The sequence below is a fragment of the Carcharhinus amblyrhynchos genome, chromosome 6, assembly GCF_965287045.1.
Source record: "Carcharhinus amblyrhynchos chromosome 6, sCarAmb.v2.hapA, whole genome shotgun sequence".
Lineage (NCBI taxonomy): Eukaryota > Metazoa > Chordata > Chondrichthyes > Carcharhiniformes > Carcharhinidae > Carcharhinus > Carcharhinus amblyrhynchos.
This window is the reverse complement of record NC_137329.1, coordinates 83501360-83521541: the sequence shown is the minus strand read 5'-3', so window position 1 is coordinate 83521541 and position 20182 is coordinate 83501360. Positions and strand designations below refer to the sequence as shown.

General features: G+C 41.9%; 1 protein-coding gene across 4 annotated transcripts in view; it reads left to right on the top strand.

The window, feature by feature from the left end:
- Positions 1 to 470: 470 nt before the first annotated feature.
- The window catches only part of ptprz1a (protein tyrosine phosphatase receptor type Z1a), a 231950-nt gene continuing 212238 nt past the window's right edge, over positions 471 to 20182 (top strand). For 2 of the 4 annotated variants that reach the window (XM_080190809.1, XM_080190808.1), the window contains exon 1: positions 476 to 1056. In XM_080190809.1, coding sequence (XP_080046935.1) covers positions 1005 to 1056 — 52 coding nt within the window. In that variant the 5' untranslated portion in view covers positions 476 to 1004. Of the gene's footprint in view, positions 1057 to 20182 lie in introns of all 4 variants that reach the window. The other 2 variants (XM_080190807.1, XM_080190810.1) reach the window with 2 other exon arrangements.

Genomic DNA, 20182 nt, shown 5'->3' with positions numbered 1-20182 from the left:
GCAGAACCTGGCTCCTCAAGTACCTGGCTCCTTTTTTTGCTTACGAGTTGGCAAGCAGTGGAGGAAAATCTGTCATTCAAAAAAAAAATCCCATTGCAGTCAAACTCTTACTTGGTTTCCAGGTAGAAAATTTGGGCGCTGGTATTGTGCTGAGAGTGAGTTGTACTGCAGGTAGTGCGATCACGAACACCCTGCGCATTGTACTGGGGTTTTAGGCTAGCTAGTTGGACGATGTTGTCTTGTTCCCCATGGGTTCCACCGCACTTGTATGAAGGTGGATCCTGAAATCCACATACAAGGGTCACTTGTCTGTTTTGGTAGTGTCACTTTTCTGAATTGGATTCCGGATACTGCTCACCTTCCACCCCCTCTCCCCCCCGCCCTCTCCCCCACCCACCGCCGATCCTCCTTAATTGTAAGCAATGGTGGAGCCAGTGAAATAGCGATCTCCAATTCCAATCATGCGATAAGGGAGTTGGGTTAATGTTAAGGAGCTGGCTGACAGGCACTAACCTCCCGGTACAAAGGCAGCTGAAATTCTCACACACAAGAGTAAGGCAGATCACATTCAGGCACAAAGTTGACAGCTCAGGCTTCGCACAGACTCTCCCACATTCACTCACTGAGTGAGGTGTCCACATTCAATGGCTGAGAGAGGCTGTCACAGAAATAGATAGGCAAGTACCCACATTCACATTGAGAGTCTCCCACTCAGCCTCTCTCTCTCTCTCTCACACACACACACACACACACACCCACACCCAGACTCACTGTTACACTGAGTTGCTGTGCCCAGCCTTTCTCACTCTCTCTGGAGTCACTCACGGTGAAGGCGGCTTCCAGCCACTTGGCTGCCGTGTCCCACAACAGTTCAAGCACCGGCTCCATGCACGGCTCCCCCCTGTTGTAAACGCTCGGAGAAAATAACAACAACCTCTGCACCAGAAAGGACTTAATCTGTCACCAAAAGCCAACAAGTTGCCGGCGGACCAGGCTCCGTGGACATGCTGCCCCGGTCTTTCTGGATCCTTGCAATCCTTTGTATCTGCCAAGTGGGTGAGTTGTCAGATCTGCGTTCTGTCTTTATCTAATTTAACAAAATAAAAACGGAGTGAAAGTCACATTTCCCCGTGACATTCGCCCGGAGAGATTTTGTAAAGCGTTTCAGTGTTCAGGGGCTTGGAATATATTCTCAAGGCTGAACAGAAAAGGTTCAGCACACAGACAGACAGTGCATTCCGCTGTAATGGGAACACTGAAAATCCAGGCTGCTGCCGAATCTTTATTGAATCTTCAATTGACCATTTTACTAATGCTGGTAGCTGGCGATTGTGTGTGTGATTGTGTGTGTGTGTGGACACGGCCGAATGGACAATCTCCTTGTCCAATTTCAATGACAAGACGGGAGGTGAACCGAGGGGGGCATCAGTAATCTCAACTCCTCTTATCGGGACATGTCCACGAGGTTCCGGCAGCTGAATTGAAATCCTAAATTAAAAAAAAAACGTGGGGGAGAATTTTAAAGGGTTTTTTTAACAGTTCAGAGATAGGCAAATTATTTTGCCTCTGCAGTTTCTGTAAGCTTGCAGGATAGCTTCTGTCTCTATCTCATATTAAACCTCACCTTTCATTCTTGATCGTGCCCTAGTAAACCTTCATAACTTCTCTGGGCAGCTGTCAGAGGCAGTTCCTATGGCTTTGCCTCTTGAAGAGCAAATATCTCCTGGTGTTTAATCTGTGTTCAGGTGAAGGATATTTTGAAATTGAGAAATTGGTGCAGGTGGACAGAAGGACGGCTGATCAGACAAATAAAACAGCAACCTAAATGACATTTGTCACAGTCATTGTCCCCTACTATTCTGTTACAGACCCCAGTTCTCTTTACATCTCTTTGTTCTTCATTAGACTCTTGTCAGCGCCTGTTAAGGACAGTTGATTACTCTGGGGCTGTTCTTCATGGGTAGTGAAGCCAGAGTCGGAGAGCGATTGAAAGAACAAAGAAAAAAAAATGTCCCACACAGATTTTGTTTTTCAAAAAAGGGGATCCAATGTTGCAATCGGCGGGCCTGCCGCGGAAAAAGCTCTTATTCTCGGTCAGTGCTGCACATCTCACCGTGTATGGCTGAACTCGGGTCTTTTTGGACTGTGGGACGCATTAAACAAACCATTTCTACAGTCAGTTATGTAGCTACTCACCCCAATGCTCTTATTTTCTTAAGCCAAGCTTGAATCAAAACGATTGGAGGATGGGAGCGGGTGGAGGGGTGCTGCAGAGGAATTAAAACTGGCAGGTGGTGAATGAACTCTGCTGAACCTTATTCTTTCACCTCTGCCGCTTGGGTTCAAACCCAGCCCAGGCCGCGATGGAAATGTCCTTTTTGATAAATGGCCCTGCGTGTGAGTTTGGGTTGAGCAGTTCGTTGTGGATTCAAGGGCAAAGTGGTGGCGACTCATAATTCAGCATTAGTCCTTGGGTAGGCTTGAAATTGTAGGTCACAGTCAGACTCACAATTCAAATCTTTCTCCTATTCAACTGAGTAAGCGTGTTCAAAGCCTCTTCAGAGAGTCAAATATTGTTTCAACTCATCCATATGACTAATGTTGTGCCATCTGTATTTTGCAAGACAATTGGGTGTTTTCTGGGATGAGGTTTCCTGCTTTAAATATTTATGAATGAATGCAAAATCCAAGGCATGTCAGTAGAGTGGACATAACGCCAAAAGTCATCAACAATTTAAATTGTATGCAACAATTTGACAGAGTACTGTGATAAGTTTATTTGAGTCTCTGCAACTATACCAAGCTACTTAAGGCATTTGTGTTTTATTGGTTTCTTTAAGATTGACATGCATGGCAGAAAAGAAGAAAATTAAAGAAAAGGGCCATCAGTTACAAACTCCGGTCCAAAATTGTTCTGATCTCTGGTTTTTCCATCCTATTGTTCATGCTGCAGAAGTTTATTTTTGCTCTGATAATGGAGTTTTAAGAAAGGTAGCATTAAGTGAAAAATACAGATCTTCGATTAGATGTTGTGTTGACCATTTTGAATACCAAACGCACCTTTTTGCTTCAGTTGTCCAGCTTTCTACTCGAAATTCCAATGAGGGATGACACTTTAGACTGTGGCACAACTTATTCCAGCTGTATTGCAATTCATAACATTTGCAGCAGAAGACAAGGATATAGTGGATAAGGGCAGCACGTTGGCTCAGTGGTTAGCGCTGCTGCCTCACAGCGCCAAGGACCCAGGTTCAATTCCGGCCTTGGGCCACTGTATGGAGTCTGAATATTCTCGCTGTGTCTGTGTGGGTTCTCTTCAGGTGCTGCTCCCATAGTCCAATGATGTGAGGGTTAAGTTGATTGGCCATGATAAGTTGTCCCTTAGAGTCAGGGGGACTAGCAGGGTAAATATGTGGGGTTATGGGGATAGGGCCTGGGTGGGATTGTGGTTGGTGCAGATTTGATGGGCCACATGGCCTCCTTCTGCACTGTAAGGATTCTATGATATAGGAGTTAGGGGCAGGAGTTTGCCCAACATTCAATACAATCATGGTTGATCTGGTTGTAGTCTCAACTCTACTTTTCTATCTTCTGCCCATGACCCTTGACTTCCCTTTCTGTGTAAAACCTTCCTAACTCTGCGTTGAATGAATTCAATGACCACTGAGAATTCCAAAGAGAGAAAATTTCTCCTCTTAGTCTTAAAAGGGACATCTCTTGTTCTTAAACTGTGTGCCTTAGTTGTCGTCTTCCACATAAGCGGAAACATCCTCCTAATATCTACCTACCAAGTGCCCTTGCTCTGATGAATACATCACAGAATATTTCATGCTAAATGTACTGTCACATACCATTTCTTCCCAAAATAAAAGTCAACTATTTAATTGCATTTTGATAGATAGGAAATGGTCAATCCTAATTTTTGCTGAAAATCCTGAAAAGATAAACTGGTTTTCAATTGAACTGAAATTTTCTAATACATTCTCTTTGCATTTGGATGCTTACTCGGAAAATTGCATTCCTTCTTCATTCTTTGTACTTTTCCTTTTATCCTTGTGCTTCTTAAGTAAGATTTAATCCTTGCTTTTGTACCTGCTAAAGTTTAGTCGCCTTTCTCATTATTTTTATTGGTAACCTATTTTGGATTAGGCTTGTCATAGAAAAGCAGAAGTTTTTCTCAAGCACATCTCAAGTACTTGGAACCCATCAACAATAGACAGCAGAGGTTTGGCCATTTCAAGCAGATGTACTGCTGGGTTTTGTGAGCTGCAGTGACATCCAGAGTGGAGCCAGTGAAATTAAGACAAATAGCCTGCAACCCTTTTATAATAGTCAAAGGTATTTGTGGGTGGAATACTGGACTGAAACTTGCACTAAAGTAAATAAGATCATTGTCCTGTCACAGTGTAATTCAGAGTTGCCTCAATAAACATCTGAGCTGACCACCTGAAATCTCCAAAGAGATTGACTTTAACCAACATCAGTAGTGATACAGCAAACTAGAAAATAGGCAAAATATTCTGGGAAGACTAGTCCTTTCTTCTCTCCTATTGCTGCTGCTACTACTATGGCTGAACTCCCATGTTATAACAACATATTGTATAAGCCAGTTTGCAGGTGGTCAAAGTCTGTTCTTGCATTGAAACCAATATAGAATTTACATCATGGGATAACCCCAAAGCACAACCTATATGAGAGCTTTCAGAAAGTTTCAGCTAACTAAGTTTCCTTGTCATGGAGTCATCGTGTTTTTATGGTACCGGAGGCCATTCGGCCCATTGAGTCCAGACATCTTTTTCAACCTTGAAAATGTGAGTGGCAGTTCAAGGCAATTTGTAATAAATCTCTAGCTTCGTTTTTACCTTTCATTATTCTTCTATATTCGCTGCCAAGAAAGTCACAATGGGGCCTATTGATGACACTTCTTTCAATTTTTCTTCCTTTTCTCTGGGGAGTGTCTGGAACACTAACTGAGATTTGAATCTCATGAAAGGGGTGGGGTGGGGTTGTGGGGGTGAGGTTAATGAAAATGCACCCCAACATGTTCCTTCTTTATATTTTACTCCTGATGTGCTCAATACCAATTCGCTGCTCAGGATGTTCTCCTTAAAATATAAGCAAACCAAGAATGTTGTTGTGCCAGATTTCTGAAATCAATTGAACCAAGGTCCAAACAGTTTCGGAAAATAAAAATCCTATTCTTCAAAGAGCCAGTTAATTTTTTTACTGATGTTTGCAGGACAATTGTTGGCTGTACTTTTATTTAAGAATCAGCAAAATAAATGCATGTCTCGGTCCTTTTAAAAGCTTTGTCTTCCTTTTGGTTATCAAAACAAGTCATATTTACATAGAACATAGAACATAGAACATTACAGCGCGGAACAGGCCCTTCGGCCCACAATGTTGCGCCGACCAGTCTTATTTTTAAAAAAAAACATTGACCCACTAATCTAAACCACTCCTTTTTCGTCCATAAACCTATCCACCAATCTCTTAAACGCCCCCAAACTAGGCGCATTTACAACTGCAGCAGGCTCTCTCTCTTCTTGCATCTTCATCTTTGCTAGATCGTTGCACTGAAAATATTGCCAGACTGTTGTGTTCAAAAACACACAACACAGTCATAAACTTCATTACCAATGTACTTGAGGGAATATTACTACGTTGGAAATGATGCTCTATGTCCTTGCTATAGAGGGAGTACAGCAAAGTTTTACCAGGCTGATTCCTGGGATGGCAGGTCTGTCATATGAAGAGAGACTAAATTGGTTAGGATTATATACACTGGAGTTTAGAAGAGTGGGAGGGGACCTCATTGAAACTTATAAAATTCTAATAGGGTTAGACAGGTTCAAAAAGAATGTTCCCAATGATAGGGGAGTCCAAAACTAGGTTTCAGGATAAGCAGTAAACCTTTTAGAACTGGGGTGAGGAGAAATTTCTTCACCCAGAGGCTGCTGAATGTGTGGAATTCACCATCACAGAAAATGTAGTTGAGGCCAAAACTTTGTCTGATTTCAAGAAGAAATCAGATATAGCCCTTGAGGCTAAAGGGATCTAGGAATATGAGAGGTAGGGGGGGATCACGATATTGAATTCGATGATTAGTCATGATCAAAATGAATGGTGGAGCAGGCTTGAAGGGCAGGATGGCCTACTCCTGCTTCTAGATTCTATGTTTCTATGTTTTTGTCACACCAAATAATTCAAAACGGTTTATTGCAAAGTCTATTTCAAAATAACATTGAAAATATTGTTAATGAAAATCTAATAGTTTAAACCATGGGATTTTATTTGTTAGTGAAGTAATTAGAAAATAAGGATAGTTAAAACCTTTAGCGTATTGCAATTCAGCAATTGCAAAGATTAATGTTATAAAGTGGAGAATCTACAGAAATGAAGAGAATCCCAGAACTTGATACTGATACTCTATAAAACATTAATGAAACCACGACTGGAATATTGTTTTCGGTTTCTGGTTACTGTATAGTTATAAAATAGAAGGCACTGAGCCATTGGATAGGATTGAAAGAAGGACTCGCTGGGCTGTTCTGTGTTTTTAGGTTGATGAGCAGGATATCTAAAGGAGCTCAACTTGTTTGCAGGGAGGATCTCAGCTTTTAAAAATAATTATGGGAATTGAAAGTGAAGGTATGAAAAGCTTCTTTGTGTAGGGCCAGCAGAGGAATACTAGGGATGTGGTTAGAAGCTGATGAGTATTAAAGCTTTTTGGAACTTTGAGGCTAACCTTTTACACATTCAAGTTTGTTAACTTGCTAAGGTAAATAAAATGCAACTTGGCTCGATGAACAATGACGTTTTGAAACATTGAAGACCTTGAGGTACAATTAGAAGTAAGGCATATGACACTTCTACAGGACAAAGAGGAAAATTGTCCAGACAGATCTTGTGAACCCAACTGGGTAAGCAGTGTCGCCTTTTCACAGTCTACCATTTTGTTCAATTTCAGATGTAATGATCCAAAGAAAATGAAAATACTAAGGTTTTTAAAAGTCTTTTTCTGCTCTTAAGATAAATATTCTGTTAATTGTTATTAATTAATAATCTAATATGAAGATGTTGCACCAACCTAACCCACACATCTTTGGACAGTAGGAGGAAACCCACACAGACAAGGGGAGAATGTGCAGACTCTGCATAGACAGTTACCTGAGACTGGAATTGAACCTGGGTCCCTGGTGCTGTGAGGCATCAGTGCTAACCACTGTGCCACCGTGCTGCCCCTTGGTAGAGACTTCTACTACCAGAGTCATAGATTCAAGATAAAGTGGCAGTAGATGTAAAGGGGACATGAGTAAAAACATTTTTACGCAGAGGGTGGTGAGTGTCTCGAACTCGCTGGCGGAGTTGGTGGTGGGAGAAGAGACTCTAAACTCTCTTTAAATAAAAGTACCTGGATTTGCACCTTAAGTGCCGTAAACTACAGGGCGATGGGCTGGGTGCAGGAAGGTGGGATTAGAAAGGGCACTTTGAAGTCTCCAGGCTGGCATGAACAAGAGGGGAGAAATGGACTCCTTCTGTGCTGTAACTTTTCTATGGTCCTAGGTTGGGCAATTGCATCTGATAAGGAACCAAATCCTTGACATTACCTGGTGGATACCGGCCTATGGAAGTTTCCATTCAAAATTCCTTCTATTAGAATTTTCTGGCTCATTTAGATTGCAGAGAAAACAACTTCATAGCTTCACCACCTTCAGTCTTGCTGCACTGGTGCTGCTACTATTTTGAAACCAATTCTATTTTTGTTGGATTTCAATCCAGTTCAAGTAATAGTTTGTGGTACGTACAGTTCCCAGTACTTAATGCACCATATTTGTGTAATGAAACTTTCATCCTGCTACACTGTGTGTGTTTTGTTCACTGTGGTTACAGCAAAATAATCTGTTGCAAAATTCAGTTGTGTCTTCATCTGTGTTTTTGGTGCAATATATGCCACTTGGGTTCGAGAATGTGTTGCGCCTGCACACTCCTGGCGAAGCTTATGCTGGATGCCTCATAGTGCCAGGGACCCGGGTTCGATTCTGGGTGACTCTGTGTGAAGTTCGTACGGTCTCCATGTGTCTGCCTGGGTTTCCTCTGGGAGCTTCGGTTTCCTCCCACAGACCAAAGATAGGTAGGTTAGGTGGCTTGGCCCTGTTAAATTGCACCTTAGTGTCCCAAGGTCACTCATCTAATGAAGGGGCAACACTCTGACAGCTCATGCTATCAAATAGATCTTTTGGACTTTAACCTGGTGTTGTGAAACTACTTACTGTGCCCACCCCAGTCCAACGCCAGCAACTCCACATCAAGTCCCAAGGTATGTAGGTTAGGTGGTTTGGCCATGGTGAAATTGCCCCTTAGTATCCAGGGATGTGTGGGTTGTGTGGATTAGTCATGGGAAATGCCTAGAGTTATGGGAATAGAGTGGGTTGTTGGGCCTGGGTAACATGTTCTTTCGATGTGGAGATCTGATGGGCCGAATGGCCTCTGCGCTCTTGGGGTTCTATGGTTCTATGGATGGTATTTTGGTGAGGGTGGTAATGTGGACACAGGGACAGGTGCAACAGAGGTATGCTGAGTAAACAGATCATGATGCCTTTCAGTGGCTAACACTAATTTGATGCCTTATTTGGTCGTAAGACACCACCTCAAGCACTCTTTAATCCTCTCAGCGGGAGGAAGGACGCCCACCAGACACCATTTGAAGGGATTATCCAATACTTTTGTGTCATTTGCTGATTGATTTTGACAGGCTATTATTCAGTTTGTAAGAGTGCTTGGTGGTTTTGACTACTGTTCAGTCTTGCTAAAGTGGACAGTGGGTGATGTGGCAAGTCCTGAACGACTTGGCTCTGACTTCAGGGGTTCTTCTCACAGCACTTGCTTTCCTACTATGTGCAGTGCCCGCCATTGCCCTTGCTTACCACACGATGGGACGAATGAGTGGAGGGCACACAGAGCAGGCCAAGCTGCTGAAAGGAGGAGGAGGAGGGCAGCAGGGAAAGGGATACTGGACAGAATGTCATATTCACCTGGGATCCACATGGAGCATCCATCTAAACTCAGTCTTGGTGAGGAACAGGAATGGAATCTCAGAAGTCTCTGTTTCGCTGACATCTGCCACCTGTTCCAGTCAGAACTGCAGCCTTGGTATGGGGAGGATATTATTGGTAGTGTCTGTGCCCAATCCACTCTTATGTGACAGTCCTTTTGGAGATTGATGCAGACTCAGTGGGCTGAATGGCCTCCTCCAGGGATTCTCTGGTTCTATGCCACTACTCCATAACCTGACAGCAGTCATGATTCCTTCATTCTGTGGCAGCCCTCTGTGCTATCTACATTTGAGCCTCTGTAACAAACCAGATGGTGCCTACTGGGTGGTGAAGGCTGTCAACTGACCAGCTGGATTATGAATCTGTAACCCACACTCACATGGGCAGTGTGCATATAACGAAAGCCATAACTGTGATTGCGTCAGTGCCTGGAGTGCTTAAACAGTGGAGAAGCCATTCCATACTTGTCAGAACGTGTGTCTAGATTTGTTAGGGTGTGCTGTACGCTGTGTTGCCTCACAATCTTGAAGGTACAGTCCTTGCCACCAGAGATATGCTGAGTAGCTGAGGAAAGCGCCAGCACCATCTGTGTCCTGTTTGGACTATTTTTGACTCATCTGACTGCAATACCGTTGGACACAATTCTAGCTTCTCATTCACACCAATCTCCTACCTCACCTTCTCTCTGTTACTGACTATCACAGTGCCCTCTTGGCCAACAAGTTCAATTAAAAACTTGGGGGGGTTGAGCTATGAGGAGAGGCTGAATAAACTAGGCTTGTACTCGTTAGAGTTTAGAAGAATGAGGGGAGATCTCATTGAGACATATAAGATGATGAATGGGATGGATAGGATAGAGGTGGAGAGACTCTTCCCGCTCAGAAAGGACAGTAGGACTAGGGGGCACAGCCTCAAGATAAAGGGGAGGCGGTTTAGAACGGAGTTGAGGAGGAACTTCTTCACTCAAAGGGTGGTGAATCTCTGGAATTCTCTGCCCGTTGAAGTGGTGGAGGCTGCCTCGCTAAATATTTTTAAGACATGGGTTGATGGGTTTTTGATAAGAGAGGGGATTAAGGGTTATGGGGAGAGGGTGGGAATGTGGAACTGAGCCACGATAGATCAGCCATGATCTTATTGAATGGCGGGGCAGGCTCGAAGGGCTAGATGGCCTACTCTTGCTCCTATTTCTTATGTTCTTATGTTCTTATTACACAAAAGGGTCAACTTTTCGATTATGGAAATAGCATCAAAGATCTTTCGCTTTTTAAATAAAACAATTCTCTCTTCTTTCTTTAGTTTGCTACCTTCCATTCCCTGGCTGAGGGTGATCACTTCTGTTTTTGACTTATTGGAATATTGATGAATTGGCTACTCTTTCAGGTGATGAGACTAAGCTTCATCTTCTGAGGTGACAAGGTTAACAGTGATCAGTTTCTATCTGATTGTTGCCCAGATCTCTTGCAGGATGTATGTGTATTTGAAATTGGCTGAGGATTAGATTCTGCTCTAAGGGTGTACACAATTGAATAGTTCCGCTAGGGCCACTTGCCTTCTGACCTCATTACAGCCTTGGTCCAAATGCAGACAAAAGAACTGAACTCAAGAGGAGAGCTGAGAGTAGCTGCTCTTGATATCAAAGCAGCATTTGACTGAGTGCTGTGTTAAGAAGCTCTTGCAGAATTAAAGTTAATGGGAATTGGGGTAAACTCTCCACTGGCTGGTGTTATACATAGCACAAAGAAAGATGGTTGTGGTTGTTAGAGGTGAATCAAGTCAGTCTCAGGATTAGCTCCCTAGGCTCAGCCATCTTCAGCTCTTTCATCAATGACCTTCTCTCCATTATAATGCCCACATTTTCCAATCAATATTAGAGCAACTTTGTCCAATGCCGATCAGACAAAAAATTACTCTCTTACCTGGATATGATTTTCCTGGTCAAAGCTTTGATCCACAATGCAGAGGAACTCCCCTCAGCACAGAAACACATGCAGGGAGAAGCAAAGGGCATCAGGACAGAATTCCCACTTCCTTTTTAACAACACTAGCTGCTGTATTCTGGTAAATGCTTAAAGGTTCCAAGGCTTTTCAGGGTACAACTGAATGGGCGAGTGAATGGGACAGTGTGTAGGTGAGTAGGTGGATGAGGTAAGTGGGTCGGATGAGTGAGGTAAGAAGGCAAGATGGCAGGTGGGCAAGATCTAAAGAACATTTAGGTTTGAGCTGATAAGTGGAAAGTAACATTTGCACCACATAGTCCACAATAATTATCTCCAAGAATAGAGTTTCTAACTATCTCCTCTTGACATTCAATGGCATTACCATCACTGATTCCCCGACAATCAAAATTCTTGGGGTTATCATTGAAAAGAAAGTGAATTGGAGCAGTCATATAAATATTGTTGTTACAAGAACAAGTCAGAAGCTGGGAATCCTGCAGCAAACAATTCATCTCCTGTCACCCCAAAGCTCATCCACCATCTACATGGCACAAGTCAGGAGTGTGATGGAAAACTTTCCATTTGCCTGGATGGTGCAGCTGCAACAACACTCAAGAAACTTTTCCCTAACTATGACAAAGTAATCTGCTTGATTGGCACCTCTTCCACCAACTTAAATATTCACTCCCTCTACCACTGATGCACAGTGGTAGTAGTGTGTACCGTATACAAGATGCACTACAATAGCTCACTAAGGCTCCTTTAACTACACCTTACAAACCTTTTAAGCTCTAACACCTCATAGCACAAGGGCAGCAGGCTTTCATGGAAATACCACCATTTATAAGTTCCCCTCCAAATCATACACCATCCTGATTTTGAACTATTTAACAATTCCTTCACTGTCATGGGATCAGAATCCCAAAATTCCTTTCCCAGCAAGACTGCTTTCAGAGGTATTGGGTGGAATTTTCTCATTCTTTTTCAAACTATTGTCTTGAGCAAAAAAGCAGAGGGCAAACTACTAGATGCTTTGCTGACTTTTCACACCAAATTTTCAAGCACGTTGACAAAAAAGGAAGGGACCCATTGACCTCATACTGCAGGAACGGGAACAATCTTGGCTCCTAACTGATTGGGAGTTCTTCTTAATGGGCTCCCCAATCTGAAAGTAGTAAAAATCAAGAAAAGGATGTCCCCACAGAAATAAAACACCCCCCCACCTCACAAATCTCGCCCTTGACAGTGCCCCCTGATAATGACCCCTGACACTGATTCCTGACAGGGGGCTGTGCTTAAACACTGCCTTGGCATGACCCTCTCCAGCCTGAGGGCTGTACTTACCTGAATGATCCCAGGAGGTTCTCTTTGCCAAGTTCCCATTTATCAGGACCTGTTGTAAATCTTGCTGACATGATGTCATGTCGGTGGGGGGCTATACCTAACGTGGAAGGATAAGACAGCAGGGAAGTCCACTAATGGTATTTAAATGTATGGTAATGGTTTTCCTGACCTTTCATGGCATTCATGGTGTGGAGATGCCAGCGTTGGATTGTGGTAAACACAGTAAGAAGTCTCACAACACCAGGTTAAAGTCCAACAGGTTTATTTGGTAGCAACACCACTAACTTTTGGAACGCTGCTCCTTGAAAGCTAGTGGCATTTGCTAACAAATAAACTTGTTGGACTTTAACCTGGTGTTGTGACACTTCTTACTTTCATGGCATTGGCAGGGGCAGGGACAATCACCAGGGAATCCTGCTAGTCTAAAAGTCATTTGGGGACTCACGTTGGATTCTTCGCCCCCACCACCCACCAAAGACAGAGGCAGAAATTTCTGGCCAGCATCTTTAGTATGTGAAGTTGAACAGAGCCTCAATGTCTCCTTAGATGGATATAAATGTTTCCTGGGTGCCATGGCCAACATTGATCCATTAACCAACAACCAAAATCAGATTTTCTAGTTATTTGCCTCATGACTCTGCAGGACCTTGATGTGTGAAAATTGGCTTCTGCTTTTCCTACCACTACAACCGTGCCTGCATCACAAAAGCATTTGATGAAAGTGTTTTGAGATGTTCTGAGGTTATGACAGGCATTGTATGAATGCAACTTTGCATATCACGAGAAAAACAGCAGGTTGTGACATAGAGCTGCACTCTCTCAAAGTAGTTATTGCTGTGTTGTTAGTATAATGACATTCCCTACGTTAGCAGCATTCTCTTTCAAACATGCTTAAACTTCTCTCCCAACTCTTTGATGCTACCAACAGGGCAACTATCAGACATGATTGTCCAACTTTGAAATGTTCCTCTCTTTGAAGATTTAAACTAAGATGATAATAGAATTTTTGCATAAAATGTTAAATTGGTCATAAAAAAACATTTGATGAAGTTAATATTGTCTTCACTGATGCAATTTATTCTCATTCAGGGGCCTTGGTAATACGTTTGACTGTAAATCCATTACTCATGTGAACTTCAATTATGTATGATAGTAACGAAGCCGTGAAATTGTTCAATTGAACTGGAACTGGAAAGCTGAAATAAAAAGTAATTTAATGCAAATTGAAGCAGGATGATGAGTGGGAAACAATACAGTTTGTCAACTTTACAAAAGGGAATTGTATTCGATCAGTTAAAAGTCATAACCAGCAGGAAGAGATACTTAATATTTTTGTAAGGAACTGTCTCTTGCATGTAGAAGATTAAATGCAGGGTTAATCTTCTTTACTGCCACAAACCTTTTCGAGAATTCATTAGTATCAAGTTGCCCAATGGCATCCTAGTACAAATTCTCCACAACATCCTGTGCTCATACAAACTGCCCTGAGACACCATTCCCTGTTAAACTTGTCTCCATAAATACTCAAATTATATACTCACAAGAAAATAATTTCACAATCACCATCCAGTGCTGTGAGTAGGGAAAGTTTAAAAACTACTAGTGGTATGCCTATTTTAATACATACCCACAACTAATGTTTAACATTTTATACATTATGTAATCAAAACAACAAGGTAAAATGATGCAGTGTGATATAAGCCAAATCAGATATAAAAAGTTGATCTGAACTTGTTAACAAAAGCCAAAGAAATATGAGCAACCCCCACAAATACTTGTATTGCAATGCAAGATTCTCTAGTTTAAATAGGCTTTAGCATGTTTGAATTTCCACTTGATTGCACTCTTCTTATTCCACATAGAAGTTGCATCTTGGAAGAGATTTAAGTATGAAAGGAATGCAATGGCCTGAACATACACTGAGAATTGCATTTGGCAAAGTCCAATTTGACCAACTGCTTTGTTTGCTTTCTCCTTCTTGATGGGATGGTGTGTTGAGTAAGTCTGGGAGGCTACTTTTACCCACTTACTGTATTGTTCTATTTGTATTGATAGTCTTCTAACTTGTGGGTGCTTGTACTTGCTCACTGACCTTTTGATAGAGAAATAATGCGATTGCTAACTTTTGGGACAAAGAAATGAGCAAAGAATAATAGTCTGTGGAGAGATTTGATTGTTTGCAGCAGGGTTTTGGAGTAGGGTTGAATGAACTAAAATATTGGAGCCGTCTTTTACAACTTCTGACGAACTATCAACCTTTTGTATCAATACTATATAATGTCTACAACTATCACACTGTTTGTCTCAGAGGGGGAGAGCTAGACTTAACATTTTTCTTTCTTCAAGATACTAGTATGTTTCTTTCCCTTCGTTCAGCTTTGTTGCGGGTAAGAAGGGAGGCTGAAGTATTCCCAGGCGCCTTCACTGGGGGACCATAACATTGATGGGGCTTTTGTCAGAGGTTATCTGACTGTGACAGTGAATTTGCCATTGATTTGTCCAAGCACATCTTGAATGGAAAGAAAGAATGTCTCCACATGAAATACAGTACCCAATTAGAAAGTGTAGCGACCTCCTTAGAATGGGAATGGTTACAGAACACATACTTTTCTTTCATATGGAAAATTCAATGCTTTTTCAGCATGGCAGAATTCTGAACTTGGGGACTGTTGCTGAGCTGATTTTTTTTTGCATTATGGACTGCATCATTCAGGAAATCTGACATAAAACGTCCCCGTTGGTTTTCTTTGAAGTTTCATATATATTATGTACACGTTGCTATCTGCCCAAAGCTTCATAAGCTAACTAGACGTGTGCAACCAGTGGTACTTCAGACAGTCCCACCCTGTCCTCTTCTCCTTCTCGTCAACTCAATAGTAGTTCCAGCAACCTGCATTTAAACAGTCATCCTGTTTTATTTACATTGACCAGTTCCACCTCTGCCATTATCATGGCCTCTCACCACCTCTGTTTCCCAGAGGAGATAAAGTTAACCAAGTTTCTTTTTTCATGAGTCAATGCAAGTACAGAAACAGAGGCAGCCATCTGGGAGAAAGAAGGATTATTCAGTAACGCGCTAATTAGTCAGAAGTGCTTTTTCACCGCAACATCACAAAAATCTACCCAAAGAATGAATAAAGTGCACTGCACCATGCTACTGCTGAATTGGTACCTGTGCCTGTGTGTTGGTTGCTAAATCCAACATTACACTTTTGCCCATTTATCATTAAAGTATGTTTCTTTTTACACATGAATGTTATTTTCCTTTCATGTATAGTAAATTGTTGTAACCACTGATTCTCATTTGCCAATACACATTCATTTTGTTCTGGGCTTTTGTTTGTGTATCATGTTTAACACACCAGAACCACAAATGCAGGAAGTTAAGTGATTAATTAGTAAATTATCACACATACCATTACTACACAATTGATTTTATGCTATTTTAACAGTCTTATACAAATATAAGCCAAAAAGTCATAAATTATAAGAGAAAGCAATACAACCATACTTTCAAGCATTAGATTAAATGATACCTGCAATGTGGAAAAAGGTTGCTAAATAAATTACAGACTTTTAGTAAATTAGCATGGATTTAATATATGTTTACCTTTGTACCTTTGAAAGATCATCTCAGTCATCAGAATTTATGATAGCTAATTCATGAAAGTGAATGAAACAGTAAGCAATTTCCCAGACATTTTTACATTACTTTGCATATTGATAGTGATAGGGATGGATGTTAATCTGTATCCAAATATATTTAAATAGCAACAAATTCCACAAAATGGCTCATGCATTTTTAGTTAGAATATTCCATGTTTTCATTTTTTAAAAATTAATTCATGGAACGTGGGCTTCGCTGGCTAGGCCAGCATTTATTGCCAATCCCTGACGTCCCATGAGAAGGCACTGGTGAGCTGTCTTCTTGAATCACTGCAGTCCCACTGCAGTACAACCATGGTGCTGATAGGGAGACAATTCCTTGATTTTGACCCAGCGACAGTGAAGGAACAGTGATATATCTGCAAATCAGGATGGTGAGTGATCAGGAGGGGAACTTCCAGCAGATACTTTGGAACCCTTCCTTTGGAGGTTCCAAATTATCTGTTGCCCTTGGTTGTGGATTTGGAAGGTGGTGCTTAAGGAGGCTTGGTGAGTTCATAACCTCATTACCTTTACATCATCAGCTTTGCAGTTCTTCTAATCAGGTAGAAAATCCAGAGTTTTTGTGCTTCTACTTTGATTTGTAATTTAGTTTGAAGTTATTTATTAAACAGATGAATACATAGGATTCAATATATATGAATCACTCCCAGACACTGAAACAGAGCCAATGAGCAATGAAAATACAAACAGAAATCTTAATTGTAAAGGGACTCAAGAAAATATTTACCTTGTATTTATTGAAAATTAACCCAAGTATGCAACAAGGCTTACATTGAGCCATTGTCATAGAAAAAATTGGGAATGAATACTTTCCAGAAGTAACATTATGATGTTGCAAATATCTAGTTCATGGCTTGTGTTTTAGAACATAACATTTTTTTAAGTTAAAGTTTTAGCTGTAGGAAATGGTGTTCTGGTTGAGAAACTGGTAAAAGCAGCCCTGGGGTAAATACAATTAAAATAAGCTTGTCGTCTATTACACTTAAAAGATTGAAGTTATGTTGACTTAAAAATTAGCAGTTAGAAAATTAATAACATAAGACAACAGGTGGGATAATGTCTGCAATCCTTGTAGTGAGGTGGAAAAAAAGAAGATTTTGGCTGGGATTCTCCCAAAACAAAACTAAGTGCCCAACAGGTGGGAAAATGAGAGTATTTCCCAGCTGCTTTTTGGGCATACATACCAGAATGAATTTCCAACAATCTGAGCAGTGCAGACTGCTTCAGTGTGATTCACTCTGGAAAGCAGGAGACGAGGCCTATTCTTGCCTGAGAGGCTGGCAGCATAGTGCCAAGCAGGCCACTGTGCCAATCTGTCAGTGAGGAGATCATCGCATGCGCCGTGGCCCCACCTCCCCCTTTGCTGGCCCCTTGATCGCTGGCCTATGATCACTGGCCTTCCAAGCACCCCTGATCATCAGCCTTTCCAACTCGCCACCCCAATCGCTGGCCTCCTGGACCCTCCCCCCCGCCACTGACCAGGCCAGCTCCAATCACCCCAACCACCTCAACTTTGACGCCCCCACCCCAATGAACAGGCCCAGTCCCATCCCCATGGCCAGTCCCACTTGCTTCCTCCCTCCCTCTCTCACCAATCCCACTTGCAGCGTGGCAGCCACATCAATCACCCCAACTGGCCCACTGCCAAGCCCACACATTTGGCACTGCCCAGTGCCCAATGGGTGGTGCCAGTTTGCTGCTTGGGAAGTGTCAGAGTGCCAGGCTGGCACTGCCCAAGGGACACTCCCCTTGCCCGACTTTCAGAGATGAGCCCAGAATATACCGTCCCAGGCTTGCTAGCTTACAATTTCCATATGGTAATCAACTCCGCACCAGAAATCGGTGCAGAGTTGATTACACTGCAAAAAAGCATCTCGGAGACTTGCGACCAGCATCTATCGAAAGGTCCTCCACTGTTATCTCCCAGCCCCCTGTGCTGCTCGAGTGGGAGAATCCAGGCCTCTGTTTTATGAGTCAGAGCTCAATTACTTTAAAAGTGTTCAATAAATCATGAAGTGCTGTAAAATCCAATTCTTTCATCACATCAAAGGAAGAATTTTATTTGAGGGTTAGTTAATCTACAGGGCTATTTGAAGATAATCCAGTGCATGTTTCATCATCGTGAAGATAGGTGGAGCTTAGGGAGGTTCTCTGATTTCAATTTATTTGGGTGTTTGCTGAGAGACTATTTATAGCTGCAGCTTGGACATCATGGCTGCAGTTTGCAGCACATTGAGAGAAGATGGCCAAAATTAATGGCAGTTAGTTATACCTGCACTGTAAGCAAAGTAAAAGCGAACTTCAAAATTCACCATGTGGAATGTGGGTGAGGCTTAATCTCAGTTTGACTTTTGTGAAGAAAGAGAAGCTGGGAGGCTGCCTAGCTTGAAAGTAGAGGAAAAATCTACAGTAATCCTTATAAAGTCTTGTGGCAAAAGAAAGCAATCAGCAGATAAGCTTGGAAATATTGGGAAGGCAATCAGAACAAAGCAAGGAGGAATACAAAGTCAATTGGCAGTAAATAAAAGTCTACTTCTGAGAATAGTTGGAACTGAGGAGAATTAAAATAGTTTCCAGAAGACGGTGAGTACTTCTGAGTGGTCCTGACAGAAGTAAGTAACTGTTAAATATCATAAAGTATAAAAATATTCTTGGGGAAGTAAGAAGTTAAACTGAGTGCATGGCATTCTTAGTTATAAAGTTAATTGTGCTTGTTTTGTTTCAGTCTTTTTTATACAATGTTTGTTTTTATTTAAAAATGTTGGGCACGATCTTACCGGCCATTCTCACTGGGCTTGTGCTGCATTGAGATCAGGGAATTTGGCGCCCAGCCAATCCTCCGTTCACTGCAGTGGGATGGGAAAATTTTGCCATTGTGAACGGTGGTAACAGTTCAGCCATTGTAATTAATTTTTTGTCAAGGTATACGTTATTGACAATCTATCAATTATTATCATGCAGATTTAAACAGTATCAAATTTGAGGCAGAAATCTTAAATCTGCATCATCTAACAAAAACATCTACATTTACAATATTTAAATGTACGTTCTAAGCAGGTATTTGGTATAAATTGAGAATTTTTTTAGTGCTGCAGAATTCACAAGATCACTTAAAGTTTATTTCTTAGTGTCACAAGAAGGCTTACATTAACACCGTAATGAAGTTACTGTGAAAATCTCCTAGTCACCACATTCTGGCACCTGTTCAGGTACAATAAGAGAGAATTAACCATGGCCAATGCATCTAACCAGCACGTCTTTCAGACTGTGGGAGGAAACCGAAGCACCCCGAAGAAACCCATGCAGACACGGGGAGAATGTGCAGACTCTGCGCAACAGTGACCCAAGTCAGGAATCAACCCCGGGTCCCTGGCACTGTGAGGCAGCAGTGCTAACCACTGTGTCACCATGCTGTGCTGTTCATGTTTCTGCCACCCACTTTGATCACTCTGATTGGCCGTTAAGTATGAATGAGAAAACTATTTGGACTACTGTAGTATAATCATAGGCTTTACTTACTCTGATAATCATTTTTAGTGTATCCTAACATTTTGTGCAATTTTGTAGAGCACAGCTACATACATTAAAATTCAAGCTGATTTCAAAAGACAGTGCAATATGTAAAAAAAAATTGATCCCCTTAGAGCAGAGATGGTTAAAATGGGATTTGATAGAATGTTCAGAATCATTATTGGTTTTGATATAATAATTAAGGAGATACTGGTTGGAATTAGTTTCCACTGTTCACACACAAGGACCATTTCCAGGTCCCAATCCTGCTTGGGTCAATCATACACCTGTCATTACAGTCTTATTGGAGGTGGTCAGTTAATATTTGCTGTTCAGTTGGGAATGAAGGTGGGCATTGAATGCTTGAGGACCAGAGTGACCAAAGTGGGTGGCAGTAACAGCGAGGATTGTGTCTACTGTTCAGGTTTATATGGAGAAGGAGAGGGCATCACAAGATTGAGGGGAAACACCAATGTGGGAATGGGCATCAAAGCCCCAACACTCAGCACAAGCTGTTCGATCTGTCTGCAGGAAAACTTTGCACTGTTGCCCATTCCTCTCACATCTGTTATGTGGGTACCTTTAACTGTCCTGATGTACTATACTGTGCTATCACAGTGCACACAGCATGACTGGTGGAAGGCTGCTGATTTTCACTCGGTGAAA